Raw genomic sequence first — 22,226 nt, 5'->3', positions numbered from 1 at the left:
CATGGTGACCACTTAACTAAGATTCAAAACGTAACCATGACAAGCACTTTTTCACCTACCACTCAGTCTCCTTCGGAATGCAAGATGGAAGTGTTATGACCTAAAGCTCATTTCATGCTGTCAAATTAAGCATTATTTTAAAAAATCCTGCATACATTACATGGACAAGATACTCCACGGTTTATGTAGCACTTCCTTGAACAGTATGTCATCTGATCTACCCAACAACCCTGGGAGATGGGCAGAGAAGATAAATGATTCTTGACTTAGTGGCAGGAAACTGTGGCTCAGAGAGGCCAAGTGACCTGTCTGAAGTCACACAGCTCGTGAGTTAGGGAAGCCAGAACTTGAATTCGCCACCTCTGGTTACTTTACACAACCCTGGGTGGGCCCTGCCATGTTAGAAACGTGCCCATTCCCATCAAGGAGATAGACCGCTGCCATCTAAATGTTTCCCTTGTATTGCTGACACTGTCCCAAATTTAAACGACCTTAGTTTTTCTAGGGGTTTCCCTGATGGTCTTTTTGGAAATTATTTGAAATAGGCATGTTGGTAATTTCCTAATCATTTGGCTTGCTAATTGTTAAAGTGTCCAGTCATTGTGGTTGTTTATTCGTTGGGCCTTCTCTGGAGGGCCAGGAGGCCTGAGAGCCTGGGCATCAGTTACGTGGGGGCCCTGACTCGCTTTTCCTCGGAGTCCATTCAGAGGAGTGAGGGCTAAGGATCAGAGATCCTACAACTTTTACAAGGAGGGGATTTTTCTGTCCTAATTAAAATTTTCCAAGAATGAACCCAAAGAGAATCAAAGAGCAGGCAAAATGTCACGAGTCACCTCCCGATGTACATGGCTAGATGTATTCTTTGCCTATTAAAAAAAAATGTCACGAGTCACCTCCCGATGTACATGGCTAGATGTATTCTTTGCCTATTAAAAAAAAAAGAAAAATATGTACATTGCACTTAAATAAAGTAAAGCATGTTTAGCATAACTTTATAGACAAACTCTTGGAGAACTACATATTATCAACTTGAATGCTGTCAGTATGTAACAAAATTAAACATATAGAAATTTTGTGATGTGCTGAAAGGTTTTTGTGCTTTGTTTAGTCTATCCAGAGCTTTCCACCTATTTTCACATCATAACACACTTAGGAATTGGTAGTGTTTACAGGGCACATGGGATAAGTGCCCACCCAGCTGCCCTAAAGGGCTGAGGAGTCTGTGTGCTGCCCCATGTGTGTCACCATCTCCTGGGGGACCACTGGGAAGCCCTGTCCTGATAGACAGAGAATTAAGGGCTGGGCACCGGGGGACCCAGAGCCCTGCTTTGCTGTCTCTGTCTCAGAGAATGCACTAGTTGCACTGGTGGAAACCCTGAGTGCATGAAGTACACGCCTCTCCCAATCTCATAATCTTCACGCTTTGACGGAGCCATGGAAAGAATCTGTTTTCCTGATCTGTGTTCTAGATTTCAGAGGCCCTGGCCCTCAGCCAGCAAAGAAGTTCTGAAGCTGGAAGTGCTGTGCTGGGATGCCTAACACTGCCCAGTTCTCCGCTGGGCCTTTGCCTCACTCAGCACCTTGTCTCCAGTATCTTCCTTGACGTCCCTGAGTCCCTGGTTGGTAGCCGACGTGCTGCTGGGAAATTAGTTTGAGAGCCGTACATGAGATGTTGTCACAACAGGAAAAGGGGAGTCATGTCTAAAAGGATAAGGGCTGGTGAATTAGCCATCAAGGAAGAATCACTGACATTCTAGAATCATCTATGTAATAGCTGTCGCACAGGAAGCCTGTGCATTTTGAAGAAGCATCTTAAATATCGTTCATTTACAACTGGAAAATATTTAAAACTTAGGCTTTTTCTCCCTCTATTTCTCCCTCTTCTCCTCCCCCCCCGCCAGCCCCAACCAATACAGGTGACAGGAAGAAAAGTTGGGGCAAAAATCTTCTGTCTGGATCTTCTGGATTCAGGGAACATATGGTGACTCTACAGAGTCAGGATGTTTAGGGTCTCATAAAAGAATCTGAGGGAGATAGTGTGGAACTGTTATATGTTTTCAAAAACTGTATTGGTTGAGAAACATTGGCGTAAAAGGAGTTCTTGCCTGTGATTATCTTTTTTTTTTTTTTTTTTGCGGTACACAGGCCTCCCACTGCTGTGGCCTCTCCTGTTGCGGAGCACAGGCTCTGGACGTGCAGCCTCAGCGGCCATGGCTCATGGCCCAGCCGCTCCGCGGCATGTGGGATCTTCCCGGACACCGGGGCACGAACCCGCGTCCCCTGCATCGGCAGGCGGACTCTCAACCACTGCGCCACCAGGGAAGCCCCGCCCGTGATTATCTTTTTAAAAAGTTTTAAAATACTGATTTTGTTGTAATCCTATTCTTTTATTGCATATTGTGTTCATTAAATCCGAAGATAGAAATCAAAATTTGAGGGGTTTTTTTTTAAGAGCCTTCCCTACTCTAATCTCATTTTAAATGAGCATGCTTTAAATGAGCATAGTATAATGTGTGTATGCATATATATATATGTGCATACTATATGTCTGTATATGTATGTATGCATGTACATTTATGTGTGCATGTGTCAGTTTTGCTTAGAGATTAAGAAGCTAGGTATAGAAGATGTAATTCAGGGTGAAAGAAACAAAGCATGACCTTCACTACTTTCAGTTTCCCCCATTCATTGATAAAACAATAATATAAAAGATAATTCCTGGGCTTCCCTGGTGGCGCAGTGGTTGGGAGTCCGCCTGCCGATGCGGGGGGCGCGGGTTCGTGCCCCGGTCCGGGAAGGTCCCACATGCCGCGGAGTGGCTGGGCCCGTGACCCATGGCCACTGGGCCTGCGCGTCCGGAGCCTGTGCTCCGCAACGGGAGAGGCCACAGCAGTGAGAGGCCCGCGTACCGCAAAAAAAAAAAAAAAGATAATTCCCCCTACCTTTCATCTTTCTTCATCAGTCTCTGCTTGAAGATATATGAGTCAGTGACATTGCTGGTGTTGTATAGTTGGTTGTCATACTGCTCTCTATGTCTATTGTGTCTGGTTTATAGCATGAAAAAAGAACAATTTCTTGGTAATGACTTAGAAGTCACTTTGCAAAAACATGCCCCACCCCCAGTATACTGCTTTTATTATCGCCAGTGATCCTTTCTTTTTTCTGCCATCCACTATTGATATTTTTTAGAGTAGTTTACAAGGACTTTCCAGGCCATCCCTGAACTATTTCTTAAGAAATCTTAATTGGGTTTAATATATTCCATAAGGGACTCACCTACATTTGCAGGTCATTAACGTATATTGAAAAACGCGGCAGGTCATGATACACAACTTGACGAAATAAGGGCATTACTGGCTACCGCACACCTGGCTTTGCAAAGTCAAACCATCTTTGGCAGATTTCCTGGTTTGGTTCCTCCCACTTGTTGGTGCCATGGTGTTCTTTTTATTTTCAGATCCTCCCAGCTTAGTTTTCTCTTTAAAGCTTTATCTGGACCTTAGGTGAAGATTGCTTTCACTTGATTCATCACAAACTGAAATGTCTCTGTGAAATAGCCCTTAGTCTTGTCCAGGTGACTTGAGGCTAAGCTAGAACCAGGATTCTTCTGAAGAGTGCATGCCAGTGGAGTTGGATGCCCTCAAAGTGGTAAAGTCAAGACAAAACACCCAGTGATCAAGCCAGGCTGCTACTGTACCTCTCCCCTGTAAATAGCCCAATTGTTTTCATTACAGTTCTGTAGCCGCTATTTTTATCTGTTCTGGAATATTTGGGTGCAAGTCTGGAAAGCGTATTATTAAATTGCTGTTAATGCCTTGGCACTTTGTTATGTAACACTTGCCTTGCCATCATGCAGAAAACATTTATTCAGAGTCCATCTTAGATGGAGCCAGGGGGGTAGTTAGGGTTTTAGTTGGACACTTTGGGTTACAAGGACCAGAGACTCAAGTTACCTCTGGTACCTAGGTTTCCTTGCCAGGATACATGCCACCTGGAACCGGGCCTGGAGAGCGGACAGAGCGCCTGTGACAGCTGTAAGAAGTGGCTCCCCGCCTTTCCCTTGGCACCCTATCGCGGCCCGCTGCTTTGCGTTCTGCGTTTCTGCTCTCTTCTCCCGAAGACGCCAGGCTTCCTCAGCCTCTGCTGTGTATCTGTTCTTTAGCTCAGTGTTTCTGCCTCTGTGTCATCTGGCTTGTTTGCTGCGTTCGCTTCTCATGGAATCCTTTCAGCTTCCGCTTCTGTAGCTACTTGGCTTTCCTCTTCCTCTGTCTCAGCTCAGATTCCCTTGGGAGGGTGTGATGGGCCAACCTCATCTTCCACTTAGGCCCCTGTGTATCATAGTCCCGGGTGAAAGGCAGCCTCATTTTATACAGTGTGACCCCACGCGTGCATGCTAAGGGTGACCAGTTCTTAGGGTGGCTGGTGCCCATGACAGAAAATAGCAGGAGCTGACTGGTTACAGAGCCTCATCTTTTATGAACTCTTACTGGCAGGATCTTCATTATGATATTTTGTATTCCTTTAGTAGTTCTTTTGTTATTGCTCTATTATAATATATGCATCTTGTAAATAATTATGAATACAAAGTTTTATATAGTTCTAACAGCATAACAATTACTTTTGAAAATATAGTTCTAACAGTTAAAAGAGTTCCTAATTTCTTCCCTATGGGGCATCTCCCCATACGGATGTCATTCTCCAAAGGGAACCATTATTAACAGTTTGATGTACATCCTTCCAGACATTTCCAATGTAGGTATAAACACATATTGCCTCTTTATTTGCCTTACTTATGTGTAGCCAAAGGCAACACTGTGGGTACTTAAAATATAATGAATATGCAGTTTTAAAATATAATGAATACTCAGTGATGAAAGTTGAGAAACTAATTTCATTCATTTAACTTTTATGGTTTTTATTTTGGGACTGTAAACTTCCTGACTTAAAGATAAGCTAGTTATTAAAAACACCCAATCACTACAACTGAGTTAAGCCCTGTGTGTATTAATATGTATCAATTTGTTGTGTCGCTGTGCTTTATATACTAAAGGGAAAAAAAATGAACTTAAAAAAAAATTTCTGAAAGGCAAAGGCCAGACTCCTCTCCATCGGAGAGTGTTTTAAGGATGCCATTCATTTAAATATTGACCCCTAACTGGCATGTTGCATCCTAGCAACAAGATTACTAACCTGTGGTTGGGAAGAGCAGCTTTAATGTAAACACAGTAACCATCTATTTACTTGATGGCTTACTTGATCTCTCTTTGAGTAAAGAAAGCCCAAAGTAGAAGGTTGGAAGTAATTGAGAAAACAACAAAAATTTTTTTTACATCATAAAAGTATTAAATGTACATTCGAGAAACTTTTGGAAACAGAACAACACAAAAGAAAGTAAAATTGTTTTATCCACCAAATATGTTCATGTTTGTAATCTTTAATAATAATGTTATAATTCATAGCATAGACAATATTATACTTGTAATTTGACAGAGTGGGATCATATAGAACAAAAATTAGAGTTTTGTGGGGTTTCTTCCACATAACATACTAGATATGTTTTGCCATCTCATTAAATAATTATTCGAGGACATGAGTTTAAATGTCTAAATATCATTGATAGATGTACTATAATATATATAGACATTCTAGGTCATTTCCTAGATGTAATTTTATTTTTTTTAATTTTTAAAAAAATTTTATTTATTTTTGGCTGTGTTGGGTCTTCGTTGCTGCGCACGGGCTTTCTCTAGTTGTGGCGAAGGGGGGCTACTCTTTGTTTGATTGCCGGGCTTCTCGTTGCGGTGGCTTCTCTTGTTGCGAAGCACGGGCTCTAGGCGCGCAGGCTTCCGTAGTTGCGGCACACAGCCTCAGTAGTTGTGTGCACGGCTTAGTTGCTCCTCGGCATATGGGATCTTCCCAGACCAGGGATGGAACCTGTGTCCCCTGCATTGGCAGGCGGATTCTCAACCACTGAGCCACCAGGGAGGTTCTACCTAGATGTAATTTTAAATTCATAACTGTTTCTATTTCGTGATATTATTTCACTGTGGAGAAGGGGTTAGGTGAATTAGGAGGAGGATGGGCAGTCGTCTTGGGACAGTCAGTGGCTCCTGCAAATTCGGCCCACCTGACAAAAGGAGTCGAGGAACATCTCGCTCAGGTTTCCTTGAGGTGGTGGGTGTCGCTTATCTGTTAGAAATAGTGGGCTTCTCACCAATGAATTGCTCCCACCAGCACCAAAAGAACTCCTGCGTCCTCGTCCTCGCTGTCATGGCTGACCTTGGCCAGCCTTGAGCCATCAGTTTCAGGTGTTCAGACTTGCCTCCACAGACAAGATGAGAATTAATATTTCCCATCGTATACATGGAAGCAGCTGTAAATATAATGAATATGCATCTACCTTCCTCTTCCTGGGTTGAGGGCTTACTTGAGGACTTGGATCACAGAGGTGCCTGGAGTGCTTTTGAATAAATTCAGTCCATTGTCCTCATTGGTCTGTATCAGAGCAGACTTGAATCTCTGAAAAAAGTCTGAGAACAACAGCTTGCCTGTGGAGATGAAATCACCGGGGCACTGCCGGGGTCAGGGCTGGCCCCTGGGTATGTGGTCCATGCTGGTGCACAGGGACCTGCATTTAGAAGGGCCCCAGGCTTGGGTTAATGTTCTGCTGTGGCTGCCTAGGAATTTCTAAGAATTTTTAAGCAAGGGAACATGCATTTTCATTTTGCACAGGGCCCAAAAAATTATGTAGCCGGTCTTAACTGGGGTGTAAAGTAAGGTATTAAAGATATATATATATATATATATATATATATATATATATATATATATATATATATATTTATTTATTTTGGCGATACGGGGGCCTCTCACTGTTGTGGCCTCTCCCGTTGCGGGGCACAGGCTCCGGATGCGCAGGCTCAGCGGCCATGGCTTACGGGCCCAGCCGCTCCACGGCATGTGGGATCTTCCCGCACCGGGGCACGAACCCGTGTCCCCTGCATTGGCAGGCGGACTCTTAACCACTGCGCCACCAGGGAAGCCCTAAAGAGATATTTTAATGGTTCCTTCTCAGACACAGAAGAGAAGGAAAAATCAATTCCACCTGCCCTCCCTTTCTGCAGGAGAAGAAGGTGCATGTGACTTTAAGAGGCTGGCCTGCAGGGTGAAATGGAGCAGCTCCTGGAAGACTTGGCCTTCAAGGATGCTTGGAAGATTTGAGCAGCACAGAACTAATTGGCTGCTTGACAAAGGCTCTGCAGGAGAAATGCTCTTCCGATTTCAGTTTTCTGCCCAGTCTGTTTAGTTATAAACCAGCCTGTGCTTTATCTTTGGTGATGGAAAATATGAACGTATATTTTGAGCCCTAACTTTCTGGGTACTTGTATAAGCATGAAATTCAAAGACCCTGTGATCCAGAATTAGTTTGAAATACTACAGAGGGGGGGTGCCCCACCACTCGGACCTTGTCATTCTACCCCCTCGAGCCTGCTCCCCTATCGGTAAGAAATGAGTCAAGGGTCTCTTCAGGGATCACCTAATAGGCTAGTTCAGATTCTCCACACTTTTATTTATTTTTATTATTTTTTAAAATTGAAATATAACTGATGTACAATATCATATTAGTTTCAGGCTGATTCATCACCACACTTTTAAACCTAGGCCCCTCGAAATAAATATACAGCGAAAACCTCATGCGTTTCCCTATTCATGTATTCTTGCTTTCAACTGAGAAATGACTTTGTGGGATTTTATTTTAGTTTGCAGTGGCAGAGCAATAATTTTTTTCATTTCCCAAATAAAAAGTTATAGAATTGAACGTACTCTTTAAAACTATAGGTGATTCTAGTAAACAGAGTCCCATGAATATTACTGCCCTCCAGCCACCCCTTCCCTAATTAGGTGCTATTTAAAGTGCTGGTTTGCAACCTGTTTGTTTCAACTGCCTGGAGCTAAAGAATAGAAATTGAGATTAAGCATTTAGAAAGCTAGAGCCATTTGTCTGTTGAATTAAATGGTGAAAAATTGGAGGCTTGTATTTTCTTTGTCTCTTTTCCTATTCTGTAGCTCTATTTTAGTATTTCCTAGGCACTATATTTTACAGACGTCTCAGTGAGCAACACACTGGAAACTAAAAACAAACTGATTCTTAACCACAGATAGTTTAAGAACTATCCTAATTGACAGAATCAGCAATGTATTTCCTACACTAGCAGAATTCTCATTAATCCATCTTTCCACAAACAAAAACAAGTTGTGTGTGTGTGTGTGTGTGTGTGTGTGTGTGTGTGTGTGGATGCGCCCCCTGCCCTCTAGTAACTTGTCCTATTTCACGGCAACCGTGATGTGAGATACACCTGGCTGGACTAGGGTCCTGAGAGGCAGCTGTGAAGGTGAGAGGGAAGAGTTGTGTGTGGCCTTTTTCAACCAATAATCATGGTTTGAACTGTGTTGAGAAACCATTTTTACCTAAATATGGGAGAGGGGTTGGAAAAGAAGCAATACTTATGAAAACAAAAACACTCGCAGACTGTTCTAAGCTGAAAGTAGAATTCCAGTGTTGGGATTGGTCTCTCCCTTTTAGCCAGTAATACCCATGCTTGAGAAAGGCTGTTAGACTCTTTGAGGTTATGACACTGAGAAAACACATTGCTCCCATCTTGAGCTGCAGCTACCTCGCCCCTCAAACCTCCTCTGTCCCTTACCTCTTTAGGCGGCGACCAGCCATCGCCCGGATTTCTCTGCACACAACTGTGACTGGCCTGCAATAGCCCAGGTGGGCCTTCACATTGGTGACATTACAAGCTCAGGTGCAGGTTTAGGTAGGGAGCTGACCCTCACCCGGCAATGCCAGCCTTCCCCTTCACAGCTGTGCGCACATGCAGTTCCCTGATCTTTCCCCAGGTCCCCTGGCCAGTATGATGTGCAAACAGTGTTTACTGATCTGTGGGGGCGGGATGCGAGAGTTTAAATTGATTACATCTTTGTGTTTTCTTGTGTTTTTTTGGCAACAACTGCTCATCTCTGGACTAGTTTCCAAAAGTAGGAGAATAGAAGGACTTACCCTTCCCCTAAATGGCTCTAGTTTTGGATCCAATTTCATTCCATATCAATCTCAATATTCATTAAAAAGAAATTAGAGAAGTTAATTTCCCATGGTAAATTTCAGTTTCAGATATGAGTTTGATCTGCATTACCTCCCACTCTCTGAGATGGGATTTTCTAGCCTTTTTCTCAAATCTTGGTCTCCTTTCGTTGTCCGACTCTTAGGCCAGTTTAATTATTTATGGACAGTTTGCTAGAACTTGTTATATTGGGTTCTGTGGGGCAGAGATGAATAAGCTCTGAAAATAATTCTTGGTTTCTCCCAATGTCCATCAGGTTGGAAACTTTGGGGCCCATTTTATAAATATTCAGCATGATGTGCGGGACATTATTCCAGGCTTTGGGAATTCCAAGGTCGATAAGGCTGTGCGTGCCTCACGGAGCTCACAGCCTGGTGGGAAGAAACTAGTTTTTTTTCCATTAGGAAACAATGTGATAATCGCCTTAGTAATATGAAGTGCAAGATGGTTGGCAGATCACAGACAAGGGGACAGTTAATTGCCAGGAGATTTGGGGGTGGGGGGGTTGAGAGGATGGGGAGAGTGTGGGAAGAAAGCAAAACAAATGCCTGCGGCTTCCCTGGTGGCACAGTGGTTAAGAATCCGCCTGCCAATGCAGGGGACACAGGTTCGAGCCCTGGTCCGGGAAGATCCCACATGCCACGGAGCAGCTAGAGCCCATGCGCCACAACTACTGAGCCTGTGCTCTAGAGACCGCGAGCCACAACTACTGAGCCCACGTGCCACAACTACTGAAACCCGTGCGCCTAGAGCCCATGCTCTGCAACAAGAGAAGCCACCGCAATGAGAAGCCCGCGCACTGCCAGGAAGAGTAGCCCCCGCTCGCCTCAACTAGAGAAAGCCCTCGCCCAGCAACAAAGACCCAACGCAGCCAAAAATAATAAATTAATTAATAAATAAAATAAATTTTTAAAAAAGCACAGACTTTTTAAAAAAACAAACAAACAAAAATGCCTTGTGACCCTTGACCTGGATATTGAGGGAAGTGGATGTTTTCCAGAAAGAAAAAGAAAGAGGACATTCCAGATCAAGTAAAATAACTTGGGTGAAGGCTTGAAGGCTTTAAAAACAGACAAGCAAACAAGAAAGATTTATTCAGAGAAGTGTAAAAATTACGATGTGGATGGATTTTGTATATATACCCATTAGCAACTGCTTCTGGATGTTATTGTTTAAGTGCTTTCTGCCTATTACCATGTAGCTCACATAAGTCCTAAGACATACAGGCCAGGGTACCAATGACAAAGAGGCAGCAGCAGGTAGAAGGACAAGGTGGGAGCCTGTGACCTACAGAAACCTTACATGGGAGAGAGGCAGAGGGGCTTGCAAGTGCTGATCCCAAGGTCTTGCCTTTATATAGAACATATATAAAGAAGTAAATCCAAGTGTACTGCCCCTCTGGCTTTAGAAATATCAGTGTGTATTTGCTGAAGTGAATCGAAATCCGGTGTATATCTGAGTGAAAGCCTCTAAATAGTAAACTGAATTTCTGATCTGGAAGTTTCAGCAAATGTCAGCATAGTAGGAAAGGCAAATAACTCAGAATACGGAACTGGAATGGCCAATAAACAGGAAGAGATACCCAAACTCATTAATCGTCAGAAAAATGCAAATTTCAACAACAAGTAGATATTGCTTCTCATCCTTGAGATTGGTGAGAAAAAAAAACAACTGATAATACTAAGTGTTGGGAATATTACGGAGAAACAGATATTCTCTCACTTTCCTGGTACGGGTGTAAATTGGCACAATCACTTTGGAAAGCAGTTTTGTAATGACTAATAAAGTCTCAACACACACCCTATGGCCCAACAATTCCATTCTAAAGAAAGTGCTCACATGCTTAAGGATCATGTACAGAGAATGATTGCAGTGCCTATTATAGCAAAAAAAAAAAGAAGATAGACCCAAGCACCCTTCCTTAGGAAAATGGATAAGTTACAGTATATTTAAACAGCGGACTATTACACAATATTTAAAATGAATGAATCAGATTTGCAAGTATAACCTGGGCAAATTTTCCAAACATTGGGTAAAAAAGATTGCAAAACAATATCTACTCTTTATCATTAATGTAAATTTTAAAATATACATCAGTGTTAAATCTATATTCATGTTCATACATAGGGGGGTCAAAGTATAAGGACTTGGATGGGAAGAATAAAAAACTGGAGGGTGGTGAATGGAGAGGGAAATAGAATTGAGGGGAGCACAGGGGGGACCTTTACCGTGTATGTTATATTTTCTTCTAAAAAAACAAAACAGATCTGAAGCAGATAAGGCCAAGTGTTAAAGTCAGAGTGGTGGGATATGTGTTTTGTAATTTTCAATACTTTTCTGTGGTTTTGAGATATTTCATTAAACAGTGGTACTCAGTACACATTAGCTGTGCCACGTGGCTTGTGGGATCTTGGTTCCCCGACCAGGCATTGAACCCAGGCCACCACAGTGAAAGCACCAAGTCCTAACCACTGGACCGCCAGGGAATTCCCTAGTGGGCACTGCTGTAGCTTCCATATCAGGAGACAGCCCACTCCCCAGACCACTCCAGCATGGTCTCTGTAGGGCTCTATCTCTGACTGGCTACAAAGCTGAGGGAGTAGAGGGAGACCAAGTAAGCTTTAGGATCTTGTCCACTTTAACATTAGATTATCCCAAGATCATCAGTAGATGGATTGATCATTGCCATGGGCACATCCCTATGTGTCCCACACTCTTCTGATACATCCCTGCCCCCAGAGGGGTGAGGGTCCGCCCGGGAGTGGAAATGACTCTGTCTGCATCACATACCCTTTAGCGCCCACAGCTGGTGGGAGGCCTAAATGTACCAATTCTGCAGAGTGTTTTCTGAATCTCCTTGAAAACAGCAGTTTAATGTTACAAGATGCCCCTGAGCTAATGTAATAGGTAGGTGCAGAGCAGAGTTATTTTGAGGGCCATAATTTGACTTAGTTATCTCAGGCTATCAAAGATTGTTTAACACCAGAAATAGCTGACTAGAACAGCTGCTAAAACAGTGCTTTGTGTGGGAAATGATGAAAAGTTCAGTATTTTGACAGCCACTTCAGAGGGATGAGTAAGTAATAAGACTTCTAAGAAAATCCTGATTGCTACTTTTTTTGGGGGTGGTGGTGGCGGGGATTCTCTAGGCTAGACTTCAGATTTCCCATCTTCTAGTATTCAGTGTAGACAGAGGGTATAGGAGGAGTATTTTCTCTTTTCCAGAGTCTCGACTCCTTGTCTCAATAGAGATTAGACAGCAGCCCAGTAATAACTTATTATTTAGGTTTTCTAAACATACCTAACTTGTCCTTTCATCAGACGTGTGTTCAGGGCTCACTGTCCTCCAAGCAAAGTGCGGGGTCTAGGGGTCCAAAGCAAACAGTCAGACCTTGCCATCATGGAGCTTCCAGTCTGGAAAGGAGAAGAAACAGAACAAGGCAAAATGTACATGTAATTTTAAATAAATGCGGTGGTTATTACAGAAGCAGAACTCAGAGGGAGATCAGGGCTAGAAAGAGGTGGTGTAAGGTAATTAGGAGTTTGTCGTTTGAGCTGGTGGGAAGTGGTCATTGACGGGCAAGCACAACATTCCAGGTGGAGGGAAAATCCTGGTCAGTGCTACAAAGTGAATGGAAGAATGTATTTATTGATTTGACCAAGTATGAGTCTCAATTCACGACATTACTTTCTGCTGGGATATCCAGGGCCTTAAGTTTTCAGAGGACTTTTACAAAATGTTTTTAATTGTACATGCACCTAATGTGAGCATCCCAGTATTATACTGTCTATAATTTACTTTCAAATATTTCAGCATGGAGCCTGTGGTAAATATGGGGGAGCCTGTTAGTGTTCATCTAAATCTTCGTGGATGCGTGCTCAGCGTTGCTGAGCTAGCATGTAATCAGAAGCCCTCACTCCAGGGGACTCTCCTCGAAGCCACTCAGTTTTCTTTACCTCTGAGTAAAGAAGGTACTTCTTTACCGGAGGTTTTGTTAATTAGGATAATGGATGGTGGAGATGGATTACAGTGGGGGCCATTTGTGGTGGTCAAGATGTGCAGATAGGGTCGGACCGTTTCAGAGGTCTTTGCTCCTTGGTGTTACAGAGTACAGAAGTCTAGTGAGACGTGAAAGATTGGGAAACTGAGGCTTGGGTCTGGGAGTTGGCAGAGCCAGGACTAAAGAACTCCAGAACCCGGACTGCCTCTTGTCGGTTGCCCTGCCCAGTGAGCTGCGCTTGCCCTTGGAAGAATCTATATCTACCCTGACACTCCTTTAGAGGCTCATGAAACCACAGAGGCTAATCCTTGACTGTGACTCCTTAATCCCGGGATGAAGTCTGTATGCCCTAGAAACAGCGTATGTGATACTTCCAGTATTTTGATTCAAGAAGAGGGAAGTATTAACAACATTCGGTTGTTATGAGGGATGAATCTGTATTTCACATGTCTTTGTATTTCTAGTTAACACAGAGGGCAGTCCAGTTTAGCTAGCACTCTTCTGCTTTCCCTATTAATACACTCTACCATCTTCAGATAATTGAAGAGTCATTAGAGGTCTTTGCGGTAAATCCAAGTCACCGTAGAGAAAACAAAAATGCACACGTGTGTGGTAGTATATGGAAGACGACTCCTTGGAAAACTCTGTAGACTCTAAATGTTTGATTTTTGATGTATTTCATACAGGCCAGAGCAAACAAATGAATTCATTTACCCTTTAGCGAAAGTTTGTTTTTCCTGGAGTATGCAGGTCAGCTAATGGTCGCTGTGGTCTGCCGTGAACCCAAGTGGATTCCTGGCCTTAGACAAAGACCAAAAGGACAACTGTAGGGCTGCCCCATGTTAACCTTCCCTAGGCTTCTTGCTTGACCCCAGGTTTGGGAAGGCAAGTGCTATTACAACCACTTTACAAATGAGGAAATGAAAGCCACGAGAAGTTAAATGGCCTGTCCATGTGCCCCAGACCTGGTCATAACAGAGTCAGAGCCAGGACGGAGCTGTGGCAGAGCAAGGGAGGCTGGCGGCCTTTACCTCCCCCCCTCCCGGCCTCAGCTACCATCAGTTCCATACCAAAGCCATCCTTAATAACCATGCAATCTAAGTAAAAGTAAAATTAAAGAAAGGAAGATCTTGGCATGTTCTAGAGAGGTTGCCTAGCCCCTCCTTCCAACCAGCCTCTTGCCCCCAAACCTTATTGTATTCAGTCTTTAAGAACAATCTTGTGGGACTTCCCTAGTGGTCGGTCCAGTAGTTGCCTCCGTGCTTCCACTTCAGGGGCGGGCATGGGTTGGATCCCTGGTCAGGGAACTAAGATCCCACATGGCGCACGGCATGGCCAAAACAAAACAAAACAGCAACAACAAAAAATCTTGTAATCATCATATCATTTCTATTTTACATCATATGATTTTCCATTTTGTGAACACCAAGACATTGGAAAAAAATGTCCTAAGATTATTCAACTAGCCACAGTTCCTAACTGGTCCTTCTGAGTCCAAACCCTGCTCTATGCTGGGTTGCATCTGACTTTAGAGTAATTACGGGCATTTACTTTATGGAAATCTTTTAGATTCATCCTGCCAAGCAAGGAATCCTGTTTATTTGACTTTGTAGAATGTGTGTATGTGTGTGTGTATCCGTGTAATTTTAGAATAGTATAGAAAATGTTTGGTGTCTAATCCCAGCTTGGTGCAGATAAAGGAGGCACACCTTCCTGGAGGGGGGATGTTGGCTGAAAGGCGGTTATAAGAGAATTTGCACTCCTGGCAAGAGAAGGCACTGCCTCTTCTTAAGTGAGCGTCAGTACACTGGACGTTTGTGTTTCTCACACATAAATTGCTAAGTTCGTTTGTTGAATGTTCCAGCTTGCCTCGACTTGGATGATGTGAGTAAGTTTCCCCCAGGACCTGGCAAGATCACTGAGGTTGTCAATTGGAAGAACTCAACTTTGTGCTACCACAGTACCTTTCCTGACCCTCAGCCTAATTACTACATCTTTGCAGAGCTGAGTGTAGACCAGGCTTCAAGCATCTCTGCTTATAACAATTGATGTGACCAATGGCAAAGGACTGTGCCGTTGAGATGGAGAAATGCTTGTTTCACAGCCCTGTTCACTTCTAAATGCAGCCCTAAAACACTGCTTGGCCCTCGCCCCTACTGGATTATAAATGCCATAGGGACTCTGTCTTATTCAACTTCGTGCCCACAGGGTTTACCTTGAACATAGCAGGCACTTATTGTTTGCTGAGCTGAGCTGTACCTTCTCAATACAAAAGAAAAATGAGGTGCATGAAAATAGTACATGGGGCAGCCTGGTACACAGACTCAGGTGTACGTCACTGGTACCTGTGGCTTTGTCAAGTTACTCAAATTAAGGATTTGTTTCTAGGATGCTAGAGGGGAGAAAATAATACACATTGGGTGTAATGTAGGTAAAGCAGAGACCCCAGGATATCAGTGCTTAATACCTTATTTCTTTTGTTTGAAACAGGCATTTATTAATACTACCGTGTGCCAGGGACTGAGCTAGGAGCTTTGCTGGTTTTGTTTCTGAAACCAGCGCTCTTTTAGCTTGTGCAGTGTCTCTTGGAGGTGGGTGGAACACCTCTTGGAGGTGGGTGATGGTAACACCTCTTGGAGGTGGGTGATGGTAACGTCGAGTCACCATCATCACGTCTGAGAGGAAAATTTTGTCCAGGTGGGATGTGGTGGGAGAGGGCTTGTTGGCAGGTCCCCCGGAAGGGGAGTGTCCACACTGCTGCCTCTGGGGATTTAGAGGAAACCCTTACTCATTTCTCCCCCTTTTCTACCCTCAGGCCTCCTGGTGGGCACCCTTGATGTTGTGTTGGACTCCAGTGCCCGGGTTTCTCCTTACCGCATCCTGTACCAGACTCCAGATTCTTTGGTCTATTGGACCATCGCCTGTGGTAAGTTCAGTGTTTGGAAATATGGAAAAAAGTTATGATTAACAACTTTCTGTCAGAAGGGAAGGAACATTTAATTGTGAGATGCAATCACTTCGTATTTTAGGGTAAGTGACCCTAGCCATTTCGACAGATGAACCCTAAACCTCAGTGCTTAACACATTTTGACAGATGAACCCTAAACCTCAGTGCTTAACACAATAAAGGTTTCTTTCTAACTCTGGTGAAGTCTTGTTTGGATCCTGTGGCCATCTCCACCTACAGTAACACCCTCTAGAACACAAAGGCTCCAGGGTCAACTTACAAGGAAAGTGCGGGAGGTGGAGGCACACCTGTGTTTCACTTGCTTGACCCAGAAGTGCCACCACTTCCACTCACACCCCATTGGCTAGAACTAGTCACATGGCCCCAGCCTGTCTTCAGGGAAGCTGGGAAATGATGGAGTCCTGGGTGGACTAAGTAATACTTACTTATCCCAGTGCAGTCCTTCCTACTGAGTAGGGATTGTTTATTTCTCCTGATGATAACCTGTAATAATGTGCTGGGATGGTGGTAAACAGTCATGCTGTTATCGGATCTCTCACAAGAACCGCCAGTCCAAAGTGGCTAAGATTTTTTTTAGTTATTTGTTTGCATGTGGCTTTTCAAATAACCATAGGAAGAGCAAGGGCACTGGACACTTACCTTTTTTCTTTTCATTTTTTCGCCTCCACTTGATTTTTTTTTAATTAATAGATTTTATTCTTTAGAACAGTTTTCGATTTACAGGAAAGTTGAACAGAGAGTTTGGAAAGCAGCCAAATACCCTCCACATACATAGTTTCCCCTATGATGAACACCTTAGGACGGAACATTTGTTCCAATGGATGAACCGATGTGAATACATGGTTACTGGAGTCCTTCATTTATTTAGATTTCCTTAGCTTTTACCTGATGTCCTTTTTCTGTCCCAGGATCCCAGTCAGTGTACCATTTTATATTTAGTTGATGTATCTCTTTAATCTCCTCTTGGCTGTAGGAGTTACTCAGACTTTCCTTGTTTTCGATGACTCTGCAACTTCTGAAGGATCATGGTCAGGTATATTGTAGAATGTCCCTCTGTTGGAATTTGTCTGATGTTTTTCTCATGATTAGGCTGCGATGGTGTATTTTTATGAGGAGGACGATCGCAGAGATAAAGTGCTGTTTTCATCAGGTTATGTCAAGCAAGGGCACCTACTGTCCAGATGATTGACGACTGATGATGTTTTTGATCACCTGGCTGGAGCAGTGTTTTTCATGTTTCTCCACTGTCAAGTTACTCTTTCTTTCCCCTTCCCATACTGTCCTCCTTGGAAGGAAGTCACCGTGCACAGCCCACATTTACAGAGTGGGGAGTTTTATTCAATTATTTTTATCACTGTGGACTCATGAGTATTTACTTTGTACTTTGGGCTACAATCCAATACAACTTTATTTTATTGCTCAAATTATTCCAGCTTTGGCCATTGGGGGCTCTTTCAGTTGACTTTATTCAGTTTTTAAATTGATCTCTGCTTGGTAAGAAGTGTCATGCTGGGATCTAAAGATCTAAAGATAATTAGATCCGGCCCCTGCTTTTGAGAATACAAGGAAATACTCAGTTCTAGCCCAGTGTGAGCAAGTACCATACAGTGCCATTGCATGGTGGGGCTTCCAACGAAAGACAGGAATCTTGGCCGGCCTTCTACAAGGGTAGGGGGAGTTATGTGGGTGTGATTTTAGGCTGCTGGAAGGCTCTGGTGCCCTAGCAATGCACCCTCAAGGATTTAGTAACACCGAAATTCTAATATTGTAGTTGTATCCCTTTAAAGTTATTCTGGTTCAGATGCAAATAGCTCCATGAGAAACAGTGAAATGAATCAGCATTTATGCATTCCACTGAATGAAGGAATGGCATCTGGAGTGGGCAGGGAGAAAACCACCCAGGAGCGAAGGGGATAAAGGATAAAGGAAGAGAGAGGCTGGGACCCTGAGGAAGACAGACTTATCTGTGTAACCCAATGTAAGATAGAGTTCCAGCCTTCTGTGCGGTTCATTCAGCACAAAGGGAAACACCCAATGGCTACTGTAGAAGGGGAGGTGCCCTGTGGAAGTTGGTTGGGAAAATGTCACCTTTAGTTGGCAAACAATGTAGAATGGTGTTAAAATAGACAGGGGAGCCAGCAAGTGAAGAAAGAGAAAGGAGATTAGAAATCAGGCAGAACCGCCAACGCCCCTGGACTTAATGAGGATTTGACACTCTCACTCAGCTTCCAGCACTTTCATCACTTTTGCCTGGAGGCTTTTGAGAACCTGTGCAGCCTGGAGGTCCTCAGAGCCCTTGGGTCTCCTGGGCCTTTCCAGATCAATGCACATGTATGGGGCTATGACAAGCTGGTTTCTATCTGTGACTCTTTTTTTCCCACCCCCCTCAGCCCATCCTTTTTTTCTCCCCTGTTACCTGACATCACTACTCCTCACTTTGTTTCCGGGGCTTTGCCAATTCTACTGTCGACTTTAAAAAAGTACGCAACATGAGTGTTGCGAGTTAAGTTTTATTGGGGGCAAAATGAGGACTATAGCCCGGGAGACAGCATTTCAGGTAGGTCTGAGAAACTGCTCCAAAGAGGCAGGGGGGAAGGTCAGTAAAGATGGTGATTTTTGTGAAGGGGGAATACATGCAATCAACACGTATTTTTTTGCAGAAGGTTTCTGCCAGTCTTGTGAAGGTTATCGCTAGTCACAAGGAGCAGACATCACCATGAAGGATTTTAGTGTTTTTCTAGATATGAGGAGATGCAAGAATTGGGCTCATAAAATCGGCTCCTGAAAATATCTATCTGAAGACCTGTTCCGCCAGTTTTTCCCAGAGCACAGAGTGCCTACTTCCTGATCTCCACCCTGAACTCCTTTCAGGGGGTGTTGAAAGTCAGCAGCTGCAGTAGCACAGGATTTAATACTCGTAGAGGTAGATGGCGAGTGCCAATCTGTAGTTGGCAGAGGCTCTACAAGAGCCAAGCAGAGGCTCCTATGAAAGCTCCTGTGGGGAAGAGCCCAGAGTTACAAAGCCGAGTTATTCCTGAGTTATTTGCCAAGCCAAGGCTAAGGGACACTGGGTAGTAATTGCTGATGTCATAATTTATACCTCAAAGAGATGTACTTTTGTTTTCCCATCACAAGTGTATGATCTCATTATAATAAACCCAGAGTGCTTTTAGCTTTTGTATATATATCGATTACACGTAGAGACAGCTCCAGACTTTCCTTGTAGAAGACACCACGGAAGTGACAACCATTGTGAAAGTCCCATTCACCCACTAATTGTTCCTTCTTATCAATTTCTCTCTGAAACCCAAGTGCCTGGCTCCCTTTCATGAGAAGATTTTAAGAGCGGAAGCTGCTACCTTAAAAAGGATTCTTTGATAGGCTGACCTTTCGGTTTGTAATTTTAAATGTTGGGTTTTTTTTTTTTGTAAACTACAAAGTTGGTATTTGCTGGGACAGTATGGCAAGGGCTTTGTAATTTGCTGTAGTTTCATGAATCGTTGCTGTAAGAGAAGCTTCAGCAGAAAATTGGATGTCCAACTCACTGCCCTGTAGAATCCATAGCTTTGCAAAACCTTTGTTTTATGCCATGGGCCTTGTGAGTCTTTGCTTTTTGTAAATTGAACTAAGGGCACATCTACCATCAGTGTCTTCACCTAGGCCACTTTCTGTACGAGAACAGTAGACTTCGTGGTAAATCCTAGTCGTATGATTGCCTTAGACTTGAGCCACACGAAGCCAGGCAGGACCTAGTTTTGGACCTAGTCTCACTTACCCCCAATATAGTAATCACCCAGCCCTTAACAGTATGAACCATACAGAAAGAAGAGGGGAACAAAAACCAAGAGTTCTTTGGTGAAACATTATTTTCAGACGCTTCTTTTTATTATCTTCTATCATCTGTGAAGAAATTGATTTTTCTGTTTCTTTGGCACTGAGACCTTTAATTGGGAAGGGGAGCCAAATCCCTGCCTAAGTAATGACTCTTCCTTTGCACTGCTACCCAAAATGAAGCCATCGGTCTCTTTGGTGGATAGTCCACTGTGCCATCGATTCCAGCCTACGGACTTGCGTTTTCTTCACTGGTTTGTGCGGTAAAGTATCAGTTTTGCCATTTCCTTCTTTTATTTTTTTTAATTTTTAATTTAATTTAATTTATTTATTTTTTGGCCACGCCACACAGCCTGCGGGATCTTAGTTCCCCGACCAGGGATCGAACCCACAGCAATGAAAGCACTGAGTCCTAACCACTGGACTGCCAGGGAATTCCCTGCCATTTCTAAGAACATAAAGGAAGTAGTACCATAGAAATTGGTCCAATCTGCTTTGTTGAGCTGCTTATACTCTGACAATTCTGCCTCTCTCCCACCAGTAATTGAGTATTTCACAGCTGTGCTCTCACGAGGGCACTAGACAGCTGCAGGCGTTCTCCCAGCAGCTGGTGTTTTGGCATTGGTACCCCAGAGGCAGGAGAGAGCCCAGTCCTTTGCACCCCTCGAGCTTCAAGGCACTTAAGTAGACAGCAACCCATTTGGCTCTCCCCGCTAGAAGAACTGGAAGGTTCAAACGATAAGAAGGGTTATACAGCCTCATGAGAATATGGGCACATAGAAATGCAGGTAGTTCCAAGGACATTACTTAAAGGGCTCTGGGACAAAAGCGTTACGGTTGGAAAGATAGAAGGAAATGTTGACAGTTCCCTCTGGATACATCTGACCTTCCAACAGGACCGATAAAGGAAACGGGGTGGAGGGTGTGTGCTTGATGGACACCTCACTGATAACACAGCCCTGAATGGTACCTCGATTCCCCTGCCCATTGATTAATTTCCCTTTTCTTCACCATCTTAGAATCTCATCTGGGCCTAGATAGGCATTCATTTTCAGAACTGAAAGATAGATTAGCCACTGCCTTGTCCAACACTCAGACTGTGACAGGGTACAGGGGCAAAGTGAAGTGCCCAAGTTCCCATTACTAGTTATAGCCAGTCAGTGCAGGGCTGAGATCAAGTTCTCAGGCCTCCCCACTCCCAGCCCCGTCCTTTTTAAGCGGCACCATGCTGGCTTTTATGATTAAACATTCTTTTAGTTGGCAGCTGGTAAGACCATGAGTTTAATGAAAGGTTGCTAGTTGGTTCTGCTTCTGCTCTTTCTCTACACTGGATAGCGAAATGGTGGGTGATTTAGTTGCCTTCCACATGAGATATACCTAATGTAGAGGTTGGTCAGTGTTTTTTCATCCTTTCTTGGTCTGTGTACCTTAAGAACTATTCTTGTATCCTTGGGAACACAGCAGCATAAAAAAAAAGAACGTGCTTTTTTTCTTTAAGCAATCATGTTTATTGCAGGAAATTAGAAAATGTAGGTAAGCAAAGAAAATATTAAAATATTTTTATTTAATATTAAATTAATAAATTAATTTATTAAATTTAATACTTTTTTATTAAATAAATAATTTTATTTAAATAAATAAGTTTTATTTAAATAAATAAATATTTATTTAATAATAAATTTTATTAAAATAAATTTTATTTATAAAATTTATAAATTCTGTTATTTATAAAATTTATAAATTTTATATAAATGTCTTCTGCGTCACAAAATTTATAAATTCTGTTATTTATAAAATTTATAAATTTATAAATTTATTTATAAAAATAAATTTTATTAAATAAAATTTATTAAAATAAATAAATATTTATTTAAATAAATATTTTATTAAATAAATTTAAATAATTTAATAAATTAATTTATTAAATTTAATAATTAATTTAATATTTAATATTAAAAAACAATAATACCACATTATAAATCTTCACCTTCCAGACTTTATATATATGTGTGTGTGTGTGTCTATACAGATATATGCCTATACACATATATATATGTGTCTGTATATACACATATACGTATAGATTTTCTATGTCAAGAAATACATGTCTATAATGTCAATTTTAATAGGTAGATAATATTTTACTGTGTTTATAATGTAATTTATCTAACTTATGTGCTATTTTTTGGAAATCTAAGGTTTTTTTCCCTTAATGTTAACTGCATTTTGAAAAACCTTAGTGAATATCCTATGAACAAAATATTTCCCCATTACTTTAGTTATCACCTTAGGATAAATTTA

The 22,226-nt window shown here is 42.5% G+C and overlaps 1 protein-coding gene across 1 annotated transcript in view; it reads left to right on the top strand.

Annotated features, from left to right (window-relative positions):
- TBC1D9 (TBC1 domain family member 9) overlaps nt 1–22,226 on the top strand; it is a 109,527-nt gene that overhangs the window by 33,637 nt on the left and 53,664 nt on the right. The window contains exon 2 of the mRNA XM_060012079.1: nt 15,942–16,052. Within this exon, the coding sequence (XP_059868062.1) occupies nt 15,942–16,052 (111 nt within the window). The remainder of the gene's footprint in view (nt 1–15,941; nt 16,053–22,226) is intronic.

This window comes from Delphinus delphis, chromosome 5 (assembly GCF_949987515.2).
Source record: "Delphinus delphis chromosome 5, mDelDel1.2, whole genome shotgun sequence".
Classification (NCBI taxonomy): domain Eukaryota; kingdom Metazoa; phylum Chordata; class Mammalia; order Artiodactyla; family Delphinidae; genus Delphinus; species Delphinus delphis.
Note: the sequence above shows the minus strand (reverse complement) of the source record. Positions and strands in the feature narration are given on the sequence as shown.